General features: G+C 44.0%; 1 protein-coding gene across 1 annotated transcript; it reads left to right on the top strand.

Moving 5' to 3' along the window:
• The first annotated feature begins 6,496 nt into the window (after positions 1–6,496).
• On the top strand, positions 6,497–17,726 carry LOC138201741 (leucine-rich repeat neuronal protein 1-like). The gene is made up of 2 exons (XM_069155316.1): positions 6,497–6,936; positions 14,607–17,726. The coding sequence occupies exon 2, from the start codon at positions 14,819–14,821 to the stop codon at positions 16,964–16,966; it is 2,148 nt and encodes a 715-aa protein (XP_069011417.1). The 5' UTR covers positions 6,497–6,936; positions 14,607–14,818; the 3' UTR covers positions 16,967–17,726.
• The last annotated feature ends 47 nt before the right edge of the window (positions 17,727–17,773 follow it).

Genomic DNA, 17,773 nt, shown 5'->3' with positions numbered 1-17,773 from the left:
AAATTGGGTGGGGCATAAGGGAAAGAAAATTCCATCACTCCCTACACTTCTCTTCCTCTAATGCATATTCCCTTCCCCTTCTGGTCCTAATCACTTATTCACCTTGCTTCTTCCCAAGTGGGGCAACCCAGCCTGTCATTTAGCCGAAATCCTCCTGCTCACTGGGCACTTTTTTCTTCTTGGCTGGCTGTATATGGGATGAAGAGCTTTGTCGTGTGTATCTTTGACAACGATTCATCCTTCTGACAGGAAAAGTGCAGCGTTTCTTTGAAAAATCTGAGATATTTTATACGCCGAAGCACCCGGAGAGCAGCAGAACAAAGAGGAGGTGTTTGTGAACAAGAAAAAAGGTGCTGGTTAAAGCGCTTTTACAGAGACAGCTGCTTCGGCTCGCTCATGCTCTGCCGCTATTGGGAGAAAAAAACAAAAAAAACAGGCGCCTATACTCTCAACATAAAACCTTGTGGGCACGAGGCCTCACATTTTCTGTAGGATTATTTCCTCGCCTCATAGCTGCTGCCCATAGATACACACACACACACACACACACACACACACACACACACACACACACACACACACACACACACACACACACTAGCAGCAGTGGTACTATCTCTGCCATCAGCATCAGTAGACACATTCTGACTCCGAGTTTCAGACAGAGCGGCTAACAAAGAGCAGTTGTCTTTGTTCAGCTGGTGCAGGAGAGGGAGGGGGGAACAAAGAGGGATCAGGATGGAGGATGGGGAGAGACACAGATTTCCCTTTTCTCAGTAGGAACATAAAAAAAGAGCTGAAAAGCTAAATTTCCTCCTCTAATACACACATTCACACTTCTATCTGCTTAGACTCACAATCCTGAGCTGAATGTTTTTAGACAGGACTGTGTTTACCCAGGTGGCTCTGATGACTTGCAAATAATATTGCTTACACCAAAGTGTATATTCGTGCAATATTGCATTTGAGCATGCAGTGTATTTCTAGTGGGAGGGATCAGTTAAGCTTAAAGCAATGCTGGTAAAGATTTTTAAGAGTCTACAGAGAAGTATGAGCTGTTTTGCGACTTTGGCTTAACTGAGCTTTGAGCGAAAAGATAACTTTATCATGCTAATATGCTCATTTTAGAAAGGTAAATGACTAATTAGTACTAAACACAAATTACACCTGCTGGGAATGGCATTAGTATTGTAATGTAAAAATCCAAATTTTGACTGTGTGAAAAGTAAAGGGATTCAATTTATTTGGGAATCACTTCGTACCGATTCGTCACATTGAAATATTTAATTTGATTTGTGAAAAGTTTGACCTGCTGGTGGCGCTACAGGAACAGCCACAAATTGAATGGCAATTCACCCAATAGATATGAAACACGGATTGTATATAAAAGCGTTCGTAGCTTCCAGGTCTAGGATTAGGTTGGTGCAGAAGTGTCTTAAGCTGCAATACCAGCGAGTGCCACTGGAGGTCGGCTCCAAAAAGCCTCCGGCTCCATAGACTCCCATTCAACTTCTATCATGAAATAAAGTCTATACATTTTTTCCACATGTTATCTCAGTGTTGTTAGCTAAAGTCGCTCTTTCTTGTTAGTTTTCTGGCGGTCCATCTGAAAATAATCTGTCATTAATTACAAAAAATGCCTCTAAAAGACATGTTTTTGGGGGTGGGGGCGTGTCTGTTTGATTGCCATCAGGTTAGGGTTTCATCGTCAGTGTTGGTTGCCGCTTGGTCCTAAAATATGTCAGTTTGGTGGTGAGAGCGATGCTGCACTGACAGCGCTGTACCATCATCAGCGTAGATAACAACCGACATCTAAAGACTTATCTGCAGTCGCTACATGTGCAGCTCTTTAATGTAAACTGCGAAGGCGTGCTGCATTGTTGTGACTTACAGAAAAGTGAACTTATTTCATGATTAACTAGGAACCTTCGTGACCTTCTTTGCTTCGGCCTCCGGAGACAACAGCGCGTTCGGTTATATGATCTCAAACGTACCGATGATAATGACTAAATGGTGAGACACAGATAGGAAAGACATCTTTATCTGTCTTACTCTGGAATTGGATTGCACAGAAAAAAAAAAGAGGTTAATTAATTAAAGAATAACTTAACTTGATGGCAATTTCCTCTCGTGTCCCCGGTTGAGTCGAAATTACAAAAAAATAACCTCCATTAGTGGACTTGAGGCAGCCGAAGCATTTTCTTCTCCTTTGCAAAACATCAGCGATGTAAAAAGTTGCTGATGCCATATGCCCATTAAACATTGATGGTCTGTTTTCTTTTCTTTTTTTTCTAGGAGTGAACTCAAATGAAGAAAAAAAAAAATTGTGGCTGGTTAATTTTCTTGCTTGTCTGAGAGCAAACATAAGAAACAGAATTGATTAACATGACGCTGTTATTCTATTATTGTATTTTATCACAAGGTAGCACACCCAAGAGCAATTAACTTTATTACTGTATTTTTGCATGAAGCAAATGAGTCTAAACAGCTAATTCACATACACATCATACTCCGAACCGCCACACAAATGCTTTGGAAACTATTTTAATTTTTGAACAGACCAAAACAAATCAAGCCAGGCCTGTGTTTGACAACCTCAAATGAAAGCCAATCCCCAAGACCCTCCGCTAAATTGCTTTTCTCAGGAGCAATTAGAAAGGGATCTGTTTATTTTGCCATTAAGTGGCTCTGATTGGTTGCAGAGCAGCAGCCTGTAATATGGACACTAATGCAAAGTGACACGTGGAACAGGAGTCAGGACCTCGTCACCTCTGTGGCTATTCCAACGAGACGAGACATTACAAAAGATACCAAAGAACATTTCAAAAACACTAAATCAGTCCAAGAGAAGCATACAAATGAGCCGGAGGTGAAACGCTGTCCTGGACGTAAACAGTCGAAGCCGACAACAGTGGAAGAGCGCTGCCCCACATTTCTACACGGCGCGGGTAATGATTGACGCAGTTTAAACGCAGCACGGAGATAAAAACACACCCTATTCCAGAAAAGTCGCTCACATACACAGCAGAGGCTCGACTGGGTTTCATATCACTTCCCTCTAAAAAAAAAAAAAGGCTAAAACTGGTCCATAGTGTTACTGTGGGTTTGTTAGATCTAGTTTACCTGATCTAAAGAATTTAAAAACTCTTGCTCAAGTGTAGGAAAATACTTGTATTATATAGGAAGTGACCATATTTGGACAAGCTGGGGGAGGAGCCAGCGTTGGATCTGACTGATCTGATCGGAAACCCACGATACTACGTCCCGTCCACCGATAGCTGTAACCTGACTGCACCACAGGCCTGTCAATCAAACAGACACGTCCCCAAAAACAGGTATTTTTTAATCTTATTTTCTAATTAATGAGGGATTATTTTCAGATGGACCTCCAGAAAACTAATAAGAAGGAGTGACCTTTAGCTAACAACACCGAGATAACTAATGGACACATTTTATTAATTTAGAATTTCATGATAGAAGTTGAATGGGAGTCTATGGAGCCGGAGGCTTTTTGGAGCCGACCTCTAGTGGCACTCGCTGGTATTGCAGCTTAAGGAACTTCCGCATTAGCCTCATTTTTCAGAGCCAGAAGCTACATCCACGTTTGTATACAGTCAATGGTCTGATTATGTCCAGAGACCACCCTTAAATCTCACTTATTAGCAGACTATATCTAATTTTCTTTAAATCTGCACAAAAAACAACATGCAAAAACAACAAACTGATATTATAAGGGAGCTAAGCTGTGTCTTAGCTGGGTGCAGTAACTTCCTGGAGTCTCTGCTGTCAAGCTGACAGCGATGACAAGTCCAGCACGGAAACCTCCAAAACTTCAACCTGTCAAACAGACAAAATATAACATATCGACAACACATGAATAAGTGAGCTACAGAGGAGCATTTAGATGGATTTTTACCTTCACACACAGCCATGCCAGCAATTCCTCTTTATTATAGTGAAGCTTCAAGTCTCAAGGTTGTAGGTTCATAATTACAGACATAGTAGTGATATATATATATATATATATATATATATATATATATATATATATATATATATATATATATACATAAATTGCGCATGTGTCTTTCCCAAACTAGTCCTTGATGATGACCTGATTGGATACGATATAATAAAGCCAGACCCGAAAGCCCCAAAGGAAACAATATTTGCTCACTCTCTTGGAATCCAATCTAAGGAGCCTGCCATAAATCCAGCGAGTCTCCTGATGTACAATTTATGTTGAGACCGAAAGGTGCTGATCCAACTCAGGAGGGATGTTCTGAAGTTGTTTGTGCTTATTTATGTTGCACTGCATCGTATTTCTGTTTCTGTGTAACATCCACGTCTGATATGTTTCACCTGTGCTGCAGATGAAGGAGCGGAAAGCATCGACGCTGCACGAGGTTAATTATAAATTTGAAACTAAAATCTGAATAAATCTGGAGATTATCTGTGTTTGTCGTGCACACAAGAATTTATGTGTGTGTGTGTGTGTTTGTGAGTGAAACAGCATCTGCAGCTCGTCAGTAGTGTTTGCTGCGGCTCGGCAGAAGGTGGGAACGGCACCAGGAAAGGTGTGACTGTGATACATAATGTCACAACAAGGTTGAAAATGTGCAAACAGTTTGGAGGCAAGCATCTGTTCCATCTCCATCCGAAGACAACACCAAGCTGTTCATAGTAGATTAGATCGGATTTAATCAAGAAAATCAAATTAAAAAGTGTTTCGTTCACATTATCTGTACAAATAAAACGGCCTGTCCTCTCGTGTTGAATAAATATCATCGCGCTGGTTCCAGATAAACTGTGGGTGAACTCCGACGGATGGAGTCATTATCAGCTCAGCTGCGGTGAAGTCAAACGTATCTGTGTTCATTTTCTTCGCGGACTTTATGTCCTCCCGACATTCATCTCATCACTTCTCACTTCCCATTTAATATTTCACCCATCTAAGAGCGCAAACAAGCACTGACAGGACAAAATGACACTGCTGCCGTGCGCCTCAGCGGAGCGGGATGCGGCAAAAAAATACAACCAACAACGATGTGAAGACGTGCAAAAGGTAAATCGGAGGGCATGTGTTGTTCTTTGTGACTGCTTCTCCCAGATGGCCATGTGGAGCGAGCTGTGTGATCGGAGATCTAATAAACCGGTGGATATGCTGCATCGTCTTTTCCTGGGAGGGGAGCCGTTGCCGCGGCAACCACGCCACAAGCACTGCAGGTTAATGGTGGGAAATTAGGATTTGCCGGTTGCAACTTGCACACACACACACACACACACACACACACACACACACACACACACACACACACACACACACACTGACTGCTGAATCAACTTGGAGCTCTTTGTGGTGGAAGAACGATATGCAGTGGCTCCCGGCTTAATGAATTAAATGCTGTTAATACATTTGTAATGATAAAACTTTATATATATATATATATATATATATATATGTATATATATATATATATATATACAGAGTAAAAGTTTTATCTTATATATATATATATATATATATATATACACTCAGTTGAACTTATAAATAAGAAAAACTTGTTCTGATCCTCCTTCTGTTGGAAAAATGTAAACACATCTGGAACTATCTGCTAACTTCCAATGTAAACAGACAAAAACCTGCACATGACATCTGCCTGGTGCACTTTCTTGTCGCTGCTCAGAGACGATAATATTTCCTCTCTGTAGCTACAGTGTGGATAAAGAAGCAGGCTGGCAGCTCCCAAAGTAGCAGCTCAAACAGAAAGTGATGAAACGCTGTCATTTTCACGGCTCCCCTGAGAGAGGAAGGGGGGAGAGGAGGAGGAGGAGGAGGAAGAGGAGGAAGAGGAGGAGGAGGGAAGAAAGAAACCAAACAAATGACAGGTCTGAGAAAAAAAAAAAAAAAAGAAAAGAAAAAGATTTATCTCTTTTTCAACGTAGACTCCTGTGTACACGTGTTTGTGTGTGTACTTGTATTACTCATGTTGTGGGGACTTAAAGCCGTTTACAGACACTGTGGGGACTCAGCTTCCTTATTGGGACATAAAGCAAGTCCCCATAATGTAGGTGGTTAAATATATGGGTGAACACCTGGTTTCATATTAAAGTTAAGTTTGCTTTTGGTTAATATTAGTTAGGCTGATGCACGTGCTGGTTAAGGTTATTATAAGTCTCCAGGAACTAAATGTAAGTTAAGAAAATATCCTTTGAAGTGATGGAAACACGTCTGTGAGAGAGAGAGAGAGAGAGGTGGGGGGTGACTCGTGAGATCCACTTTAAAGTCCATTTCATATCATAATTTGATGAATTATTGATCAGCCAGTCATTAAATTTATATAAACTCTGGGCTGGTGGCAGCCAAAAGTCCTTTGATATCCTCCCCACAGCCCCGTAATGCTGACCTCATGAGTGGCAACACACTATTTGAAAGAGATCAACACAATCAGTCAAACAATGACATCTCGTCAGTGCACGCGGACGTCATTGGTTCCTCCTGCGCGGCTCGAGCTCTCGCCACAGCTCCCCGCTCGTGGCCGGTGTGTGGGGTGGGACTTTTGGTTCCCATGGTAGTGATGACAGAACAGATGGTGAGGTGGTTGCCTGTTTGGGCACCACAGTCGGTGTCAGACGCTTTTCAGAGCAGCTGACCTGCACGGGGCAGCTGCTCGTCTCTGGAAGCTGCACGCGCGCTGCTGCTTCTCTCACTTCTGAAGTGTCACCGAGCCTCCAACACCGGCTGGAGCTCAACGGATACTGCAGCGGACGGGCTGTTTTCCTCTCGTGTATTTATTTGCGTTGATAAAGCAGATTAATCATACTCCAAAACATAATCTGCACCCCTCGCGCATGATCCCGGAGCTGCGGATGCTGCACGGGTCAGATCCAGCAGCCTGCAGCATTCCTGCGTAAAGAGGATACAGCGCTTCATCGGTGAGAGCAATATGTTTATTTATGCTTGTGCGGATATTTTGATGTCTGCAGAATATCGCGTATTATTTTGAGTTCTTACCAAGTAGCACGAGGGGACTGTTTTCAGTCCGGCTCAGGGGGATAAATATGAAGTCATCATTTTTATGGTTGTAGAACTGCGCTGATCAACAAAAATGATATGAAACAATAAGTGCTGCGGATCCTCGTGTTACAACCGACAGGAGGAAACACTGTTTTCACAGCCTGAAGCAAACAAACAAAAAATGTGATTTGCACAGAAAATAGAGCCTTAAAAAAAAAAAAAAAATCCATCTACATCGATGTTTACACTGCATTTATCTGCAATATGTAGGCTCTTATCAATAAAATGCATTTTAGCAGTGATTTGCAAGGACACTGAGCCCTGCAGTCAATCTGAACAGGGTGTCTGATTTTGGGAACCTCACTCAAGTCTAGACAAATGGTCAATATGAACTGATGGGAGAAAGGAAAACAAAGAAAACATGTCAAATCTGCTCTGCAAATCTGTGTTAAGTTGTTTTAGGCATATTTATGCCATAAAAAGGCCAAAATCTCCAAATGGATCAATATTAAACCTGCTTTTGCTAATAGCTCTGACATATCGGTGTACTGAGACATGGGGTCCATCTAACAATGTGCTGTAACATTTACACAAACTGCAGCATCACTCAGCAGTGCAGAGTGCAGCTGGAGCAGCCGAGTTGCGGCTCATCAGACCTGTTTAAAACGCTCAGGGGTCGGGAAATCAGCAGATGTGTGAAATTAAGACAAAGAGGAGAAAGACAGACAAACCCAGCGTCTCTATACTCAGAAGTTTGTGAGAACAGTGGGAGTCTGCATTGTTCAGGTCACCTTTGTCAAGTAGGCTCTGTTGTTTCAGCTGCTGCATTAAAGAGCACCTGTTACTGAGATCCTAAATGCAACACAAAAACAGGAGATCTCGAATGTTGTACTTTATGTAGCCGAGCTATCGCTCTATTTTTAGAAATATTATGCATTAAATGGTTTGCACTCTGAACTTGTTTTATATGCAAACACCCAACTTTGCGTAGTTGGCTTTGTCCTGTGAATAAAAGGAGACATTTGATCCAGATGTCACCCAACGAGCCAATGATATGATACGAGAGTTCAGGAGGCTGAACCTTAACCATCACAATGCACAGTGACGTATGTCCTCAGCTAGCGGTGAGGAGTGTGAGAAAATTCCAAAACAAAGACACGTCTTGGTGTGTCTGTGTGTGTTCGGGTAGCAGCCATTGTGCAGCATCGCTCTGCAGCATGTGCTGGTGCCGGGGTTCCCACAGCGGCGGAGGGGAGGCGAGGGGTGCAACAGCTTGACCCTGTCCCTTTCAGAGTGTGATCTGAAGGGGGAACATGGAAACAAGATGGGCCACTGACAGCTTTTTGTCAAGATGTCATGACGAAGTCAGCAGTGTTTCTTTGTTTATATTTTTTTGTCAATAAAAGAAAAAAAAAAAACTTTTATTCTATTTTTATTCGAGCATGTGTTTTTAAATCAAAATTCTGATTTAAAGCTGAAGTTGAAGACAAAGCAAAAACAATGGACATTTTTTTATGGGCATACTCCATTTGATTTATAAGTCAATTAAACCAGGGCGAGGTGATATTAAAGGACCTCTGCATTGTTTCAAACGGGGATTCCCCAGAGATAGGACACTCTGGCCTGTCAGCATGATTGATTGATGCCCCAATGATGACATATTGGCTCTTCAGACATTGTAAGAAGAGCTGAAGTGGAGTGGGGGAGGATGTGGGATGAAAAAATTCAAGCCAGAGAAGAAAAATTGTGTCAAGATCTGTTCCTCAGGGAAATAAAACTACCGTATGGATTTGCAGTAAATAGAAACACAGATTTGCTACGCTGTCACTTTTAAACATCAGCGGGGTCTTGAAGAAACATCGTTAAAATATGCAGAATACTTCGCTTTGTTTCCACACCCAACGCCGGATTTTGTCATTGTACCTTCAGTCCTGTTGCATTTCCAGATGAGCAGTTTCCTCCTGCGGTCCTCCGAGCTCTCCATCTTTTCCCTCTTTACTTTCTGACTGAGTGGACATGCATCCTTCTCCTCCTCCTCCTCCTCCCCGGCTGCACCTCTGCTATCAGCAGCTGCACCAAAGCCCTCTGTGATGTGAAGTGAGACGCTTGCATACTAATGGAGCAGGAACAGGATGTATCTCTGGGGCAGGCCAGCACAGGGAGGACGTGGAGGAAACATCAGGCAGCACCACATCATGAAAGTGGTCGACTAGAGGACAATAACAGCTTTACAATCTGGAAATATACTGCTGGAATATGGTGTTTTCTTTACGCAAGACTCAGACATATTGCATGAGCACATGTGCAAGAAATGGTTGTGTTTACAGGCCGTTGTGTAAGCAGAATATTTTAATGTTCTGATGTTTTGTCGAAGGCGTTCATGCTGCGCTCACCTTCTTGCACCAGTGAAAGTTCTCATATTCCTCTAGCCGCCTGATGGTACTAATAGCTGTCTTCTCATGTCTTCTTACGAAACAGAAATGCCAGTGGCATAGCCGTTGCCGCGGCGACGGCATGTCTGCGAGCCTGTTGTGCGGCTTGCTGATTCAGAAACGCTGCTTACATTTTTTGCACCCAGTGAAAAAAAACAAACAAGAAAAAAATATATAATAAAAAGGAGCCCCCAGAAACAGACGAGGTGAAATCACAGCATCATGTATGAAAAAACAACAACGATGCACCGTGCTATCAAGAGAGGTTCCTCCCGGCTACGCCCGGGGTGAAGTGTAATATCAATATTACTGAATCTAAACTCTTAAAAGGTGTAAAATCGAATTAACTGAAATACATTCTTCACAAAGTAGGAGATATAGTTTTAATTAAGTCAAAGTCTTTTTCTAACACCTTCAATTGAAAACACAGACTTCCACCTGCACATTGCAAACACCTGAAAACACGGATCGAAAGAGAAACAATCTGCCTGCGGGGTCCATTAGCAGCTCTTATTATCTGCTTTGCCTCTACTGTCCAAATAACCCATCTTATAAATGCATTATGAGGCTTTAGCATGAAGCAGACAGACCTCATTATGTCCCAGAGCTTTATCTCGCTGTTTGCTTTGAAGCTGCAGGGCCGGTGGATCCTCTGAAGGTTTATACGAACCTACTGCAAACATTAGCTACTGTAAACACGTACTGAAGGCGTAGATGGATGCGAGTGTGATTTATATGTATAATGTGTACACAGATTAAAACTTCATGAGGATTGGGGCGGGCAAAGAGAGTAAATCCCCCCTGCTGGAGGCTTCAGTTTAGACAGTCAGCTGGATAATACCGAGCTGTTGAAGGATTTCTCTGCCTCCTTCCAGTAGTCTGTGTACGCATGCATGTCAAAATCAGTGAGTCAAATAAGGGGGTAGGGAGGGAAGGGGGGAGAGGATGGTGTGACGGGATGGGACAAAGTGTGTATTTGGTGAGGAGTGTGAGGACGGGTGCAGTGTGGATACCCGTGTAAGCATGCATTTTTAATCATGCTCCGTACGGTGTCTTTGCTCTCTGCTGCCTCAACCGAGAGATTAGCAGCAGATTTCTTTTAGGATACAGGTGCCGGTCTGGCAGAGGATTAATCTCAGACCTAATCTCTGTTACCTCCCTGAGAGCTCACGAAGGTGTCGTCCGGCCAAACCTCATTCCCTCTAGGATACGACCCGAAAGGATTTCAGTTGTCCTCTGTTGCAGTTTGAGTCATGTGCTGAGATTAAGGAGTGAAGCCAGAAGTATAAGGAAGAAAGGAAGAAATGAAATGTGCTATTTCTCCTCAGAAGTCACCAAAATGTGTAGTAGCAATAAGATAATTGTTTGTGGAGGTGTTTATGAGATTGAAAAGGTGCTTTTAACAACGATGACCAAGCCAGTATCATGGCAAAGCGTGAAATAGACACATTTAGCCTGTCTAGGCGTGGCAGTGACACGTTTTGAATGCGTGAAAGTGACACACCCATTTTTTGGCAATACTAGGAGGAAGGAAGGGTTGGTTTGGTGGCAGTTTTTCCTAACCTCAACCATGTTTTCTTTTCTAACCCCAACCATGTGCTTATTTAATAAGCTCAAAAAGGTATTTTAGCTATGAATTTTTATTTTCCTGGAAGTCACATGGCTCTATTCATGCAGTAGGTTTCCTTTTTGTCCACGACAAGAAAACGTATAACTGTAACGCCTAGACAGGCTAAAATGTGTCTATTTCACATTTTGCTGTGATACCGGGTTGGAACGACGCACACGGTGCATAAAATGAATGTATGGTTGGTAGAGCTTGCACTAAAGATAATTTTGCACAAGGCATGTGGTTGTATAAACTATATAAAGTGTTATCCTTCAGACACAGTAGCAGAGTGACAGTGGGCCTGACTTCAGAGCTGCAGGCTGTATGACTGAACGAGCATCGGGCCAGGAAAGCTATGATGTTATGAACAGGTGGGAAGCCACTCCAACCACTTCAGTGGAGCTGGTCTGTGGCCAATAATAGCTATCTGTGGGAACACTGGGCAGAGTGTGAGCACGAATTTGTGTGTACCGCAGTGATTATGAAGCAGCACACTGGTGAAAAAAAGAAAAAAAAAGAGCATATGTGCTCAGCAAACCTTCCACGGGTCAATGAGGTCAACACGTCCACACAGCGAGGGATAGGTGGGAGCGGATGCGGACCCCAATCGTGATGCCAGGCTGATGCCAGGTGTCTGAGTTTTATGGCCTCAGCATGAAGGCAACGATTACTCTGCCTGTCTCCTCCGATTTAATACCTCAGCAGCGCGACACATGGAGGAAGAGAGAGGACAGACTAATGTATTACCAAGTAAATCTCTATATACCGAGGCGCCGTGTATTTATAGGCAGGCAATTAAATTGAACAACATATGAGTGGATTATTCGGGAGAATGAATGATAGATAATTAAAGGCAGAAGGAGATGCCACATGTTGGCTGTTTTTTCCCCTGAATAGAGCCAAGAGAAGAAAGCTGGTCCTTGCTGCCACACTTTATTCACTCTGAGGGAATCAGTTCGATCAGGTTAGTGTGACCAGGTCATCGTAGACGCCCGCCACCATCTGCATTCTCACTCAAAGAGAAAGAAACACGGGCGAGCCTTCGATGCTTTCACGCTTCGATTACCGTTGTGTAATGTGTCTCTTTGTTCAAAGCTGCTCGTCCGGGCGTGTTCAAATATCTAGAAACTACCTGGTTATGCTGTTATTCCAAATAGTATAGTGTTTCATTCTGTATTTGCTGAACTGTTTTTGTGTTATTGTTCATGCAAATGTGGAAGTAAAACAGGGGGGGGGGGGGTGTTGTCAACGCATCGCAAGGCGTGAACACAAAGCACATGAAAGGAAAGGGAAAACAATCTGTGTCTGTTTTATGTTAATATCAGAGGAAGTTGTCAGTTGTGATGCAAAACAAAGTTCACACAACTCTGTGCAACACTCACAAACACAAACACTGGATGCTCAACCTCCGTCTGTGAGGGTGAAGATGAATACGAATTTCTGTGAGTTTTAGTCAGACTAGGAGCCGACACTGTTTCGGTGAAAGAAAATAATATGTCAACTATCATAGATATAGTTTATAATAGTTCCGTTTGGTTGTTTAGATATTTACCACTTGACATACACAAATAAAACCTCACAAAAAAACGTATTTATAAATGTCTGCACTTGCAAAGCACATCCAACAGAAGAATATTTAGTGACATTTTTTGCTTTTAACAGAAAATTAAAGGGATACAAGAAACTGACAACTGATTTTTAATTCTCAGTGCCCATATTATCATATCCGCTTGTGAAAATCGAGTCTTTGCCCATTATCCTTGCATACATTCGTAGGAGTTGGTGAAATCATATTGACAAATGAAAGAAAAGGCATCCCATACAACAAATTATTTCGGGGCTTTGCCTGTCGGTATGCTCCAATCTCTCTTTGCTAGTCTAAATTTGTCCAAACCTGCACGTGTAACAACCCGATGTCATGCCAGAGCGTGTAATATACAAGCGGCAACCAACAGTGACGCCACTAATTGGTCTGTGAACAGCCGTTATGAAGCCTCGAGTTCAGATTCTGTCCGTCACCATCTTGCTAGTTTGGAGCAGTTTGGAGCAGGAAGTGACCATATTTGGGCGAGCTGGGGGAGGAGCCAGCAGCGGATCTGACTGATCTTATTGGAAACCTGATGATACTACGCCCGCCCACCGATAGCTGTAACCTGACTGTACCACAGGCCTGTCAATCAGACAGACATGCCCCCCGAAAATACCGGGTTTTTTTAAGCTTATTTTCTAATTAATGAGGGATTATTTTCAGATGGATCTCCAGAAAACTAATAAGAAGGAATGACCTTTTGCTAACAACACCGAGATAACTAATGGAGAAATGTTATTAACTTAGAATTTGATGAGAAAAGTTGAATGGGAGTCTATGGAGCCGGAGGCTTTTTGGAGCCGACCTCTAGTGGCACTCGCTGGTATTGCAGCTTAAAGTACTTCTGCATCGGAACCATTTTTCAGACCCTGAAGCTACGTCCACTTTTATATACAGTCTACGGTAATATATTGTCAGTCCACTACAAATACCATTGTCAGTGTCACGTTGTAATATTCGTAAATACTGAGGGTTAAAGTTCAAATAAGTCGTTTTATGTAAGTAAAATTACTTGCTGAATAAAAGTTATATAATGTACGTTACGCAAGTTAAATACCTTACAAAACGTACAAAAGAATCCACGTTGTTTTTTGCTTTCTAACAGACTCAAACACCGGTCGCCTGGGGAAAAAGTCTTGTGTTTGTTCCATCCAACCATCTCAACCTCCTCCCAAGCTCGACTTTATCACTTTTTGTACTTTGTGTAGTGTGCCTGTTGTGTAATGGGCTCAGAGCCAGAGCTGCCGGCTGTGCCCACCCCACACACTCGCTCAAGAGGATAACTGATACTAAGCTGGTATGCAGATAATCTAACCAACCCAGAGAGAAAAACATGTCCGTAATCTCCAAGGAGGCAGATACATCAGGGAAGCGGAGCTAAAAATCAACTCTATCGTCTTGGATACTGACAAATATTGTGCATACATACGTTTTTGCCTCCTTCTTTCTGTTAGTTCATGTGCGTAGAGGAACACTTTTGGTATGGGAAAAGCCAAATCATAAATACGATGTGCAAAGGCTTGAGATTACATTGCTGTAACAGTAAATCTTCCCTCTCAAGAAACGGTTTTAAGTCGTTCTTCTTTTTGGCATTAATGCTCTCAGTCAGTTTTATTTCAAGATCCAGAAGTAACATTTTCTCAAACTTATTTTCAAACTGTGTCTGGCTGTGTGAGAGCTCATTAAAAAGTAGGAATGAATGTGACAGAACTGCAACCAGAAGAATTTGACATTCATTCTGCCCTGTTAGACACGTCAACTTAGTCTCCTAAATATCTGGTGACGGGGCACCGAGGAAATCTGACATTGGCTTAATATTTTAACCTCTGCAAAGACACAAGCATAACTTTGTTAATTTCTCACTCCGCTCTACCGAGCTGTTTTCCAGTTGTACTCACTCGTGTCAATTTATCCAGTGTTTTTAGGCTAAAAGATTGCTTTGCTCTCTTTGTTTTTCAGGTTTCAGTGAGGAGGACAGGTGACATTTGGACCAGATGTTTGCACTGCCGGCCTTCTGCAAACACTGTCCTCTGGGTTAGAAATCACCAGTCTGGACCGACAGCAGCAAGCTAAGCAGCAAAGGAGACTAATGCTCATGAACCATCGCTTCATACCTTTCTCCCAAACGCTGCCTCTCAACTAATCTTTTGTGAGCAGAGAGAGCAGACAACATGGCGCTCAGCTCTCAGCCGTGGCCTCCTCTAATCTGGCTGTGTTTGGGATTGCTCGTTTCCTTTGCGTCGCCGGTACAAAGCAAGGAGTGTCCTCGTTTGTGCGTGTGCGAGATCCGCCCTTGGTTCACCCCCCAGTCGACCTACAAGGAGGCGACCACGGTGGATTGCAACGACCTGAGGCTGACACACATCCCTACCAACCTGTCCACAGATACGCAGGTGTTACTGCTCCAAAGCAACGCCATCTCACGTACCAGCGGAGAGCTGGAGGCGCTGTTCAACTTGACCGAGCTGGACCTGTCCCAGAACAACTTCAGCACCGTGGAAGCCGTTGGCCTCACCAGCATGAACCACTTGACCACCCTGCATCTCGAGGAGAACCAGATCAGTCAGCTGCCCGACCACTGCCTGGGAAACCTCTCCAACCTGCAGGAGCTCTACATCAACCACAACCAGATAAGCTCCATCTCCCCTCGAGCGTTCGCGGGCCTGCACAGCCTGCTGCGCCTGCACCTCAACTCCAACAAGCTCCACGTCATAGACAGCCGCTGGTTCGAAGAGACACCTAACCTTGAGATCCTCATGATCGGGGAGAACCCAGTGATCGGCCTCCTCGACATGAACTTTAAGCCTCTGGGAAGCCTGAGGAGTCTGGTTCTGGCCGGCATGGATCTCACGGATGTTCCAGCGGACGCATTTGTAGGTTTAGACAACCTGGAGAGCATTTCTTTCTACGACAACAAACTGGTCAGAATCCCCCAACTGGCCCTTCAGAAAGTTCCCAATCTGAAATTCTTGGACTTAAACAAAAACCCAGTTCACAAAATTCAGGAGGGAGACTTCAGAAACATGGTGCGTCTGAAGGAGTTAGGCATCAACAACATGATGGAGCTGGTGTCGATTGATCGCTTCGCCCTGGACAACCTACCGGAACTGACGAAACTGGAGGCCACCAACAACCCGAAGCTGTCTTATGTCCACAGGTTGGCCTTCAGGGACATGCCGTCCTTAGAGAGCCTGATGCTCAACAGTAACGCCCTCACTGCCCTTTACCAGCACATCGTGGAGGTGTTGCCTAATCTGCGGGAGATCAGTCTTCACAGCAACCCATTGCGCTGCGATTGCGTCATCCAGTGGATGAGCTCCAACAGAACCACAGTGCGCTTCATGGAGCCCCTGGCCATGCTGTGCACCTCCCCGCCAGAGCTCAGAGGCCAGCGGGTCCGAGAGCTGAGGCTGCTGGAGTCCCCGGAGCAGTGTCTTCCCCTTATATCCCACGACACCTTCCCCAGCCACCTGAACCTGGAGCTGAGCATGAGCGTCAGCCTGGACTGTCGGGCGATGGCCGAACCAGAGCCGGAAATCTACTGGGTCACTCCTCTCGGGAACAAAATCACAATAGACACCGTGTCGGATCGGTACCACCTGAGCAGCGAGGGGACTTTGCGGCTGTCTCACGTGCAGGTGGAAGATTCTGGTCGGTACACCTGCGTGGCCCAGAACACCGAAGGGGCCGACACGCGGGTCGCCACCATCCGAGTGAACGGGACGCTGCTCGACAACGCTCAGGTGATGAAGATCTACGTCAAGCAGACGGAGTCGCACTCCATCCTGGTGTCCTGGAAGGTCAACTCCAACGTCATGTCCTCCAACCTGAAGTGGGCCTCGGCCACCATGAAGATAGACAACCCCCACATCACCTACACAGCTCGGGTGCCGGTGGACGTCCACGAGTACAACCTCACGCACCTTCAACCTGCCACCGAGTACGAGGTTTGCCTCACGGTCTCCAACATCCACCTGCAGACGCACAAGTCTTGCGTTAACGTGACAACGCGTAGCGCCACCTTCGCCCTGGACCTGTCCGACCAGCACCCAAGCGCGGCCGTGCTGGTCGTCATGTCGACCATGCTGGCCTTCCTCAGTCTGGCCACGGTGGGCGTCTACATCGCCCGCAGATGGAAGAGAAAAAACTACCACCACTCCTTGAAGAAGTACATGCTGAAGACCTCCTCCATCCCGCTTAACGAGCTCTACCCTCCGCTCATCAACCTTTGGGAGGCTGATGGCGAGAAGGACAAAGACGGCAGCACGGAGGGAAAACCCTCTCCTGTCGACACCACACGCAGCTACTACATGTGGTGAGGATTTACCACGGAGGCCTGACTGCCTCTTCAGCAGCACAAAAAGACACACTTTTGCCATTTTGGTGCAAAAGTCGAATAAAGTTGCAAATGTTTTTTTGTATTCTAAGCTTTGCTAATAAGAGGCAGAGTGACCAAGTGCAGGATTTCTATTAGTATAGCGTATCGCCTTTGTTTGATTCTTTCTAAGTCTTAATTGTTCTGGACTCTCCAAGATGGCAGCTGTATTTAGCCTCCAGGTTATCTTAGTTGCTCTGCTCTGTTTCTGTGGTGCATTTTTGACTCACTTTCTTTCGGGTTAATTATACTGCAGCAGGGGCGGAAGGTCTTCTCGCAGTATTTGTAGAAATCAATGTTTCTTTTTTCTGTTTCGTAAAACAGTTAATCTGTTGTGCACTGATAGATAAAGGAGTTTGTATGAACTTCAATTATAAGCTGACAGGGGGGTTTAGACTTGTTAAACTGTCTACTGAATGTTAGCAATTGTGCAGTAATGTTGTATCAACTATACCTTTGACCTGAGTTACACTGCAAGATAATAATAGGATTTTTAGTTTGCTGATAAATGTGGTGTTAAATGCTAGAAATACAAATGTTTCTTAAAACCTTTTAAGTTTGTTTTTTAATTAAGGTGCACTAGAATCTTTTTGACTATTTCTTCATTTATTTGGCTAGACTTTTTTGCTAATCGCTTACTTTATTACTTTCACATGCAATATGTAAACTGAAGACGTCAAAATAAATACATTTTTGGGTTCTTTTGCAGACATTTGGGTTTTTTTCTGCTCGTCTTATAATTCTAGGATTA

Source organism: Embiotoca jacksoni, unplaced genomic scaffold (assembly GCF_022577435.1).
Source record: "Embiotoca jacksoni isolate LCO1_2020_lvr unplaced genomic scaffold, fEmbJac1.0.p SCAF_1, whole genome shotgun sequence".
Taxonomy (NCBI): domain Eukaryota; kingdom Metazoa; phylum Chordata; class Actinopteri; family Embiotocidae; genus Embiotoca; species Embiotoca jacksoni.
The sequence above is the reverse complement of the archived record's forward strand: the minus strand, read 5'-3'. Positions and strand labels throughout refer to the sequence as shown.

Coding starts and splice junctions, on each gene's coding strand:
- LOC138201741 (XM_069155316.1), top strand. CDS start 14,819: ATGGCGCTCAGCTCTCAGCCGTGGCCTCCTCTAATCTGGCTGTGTTTG.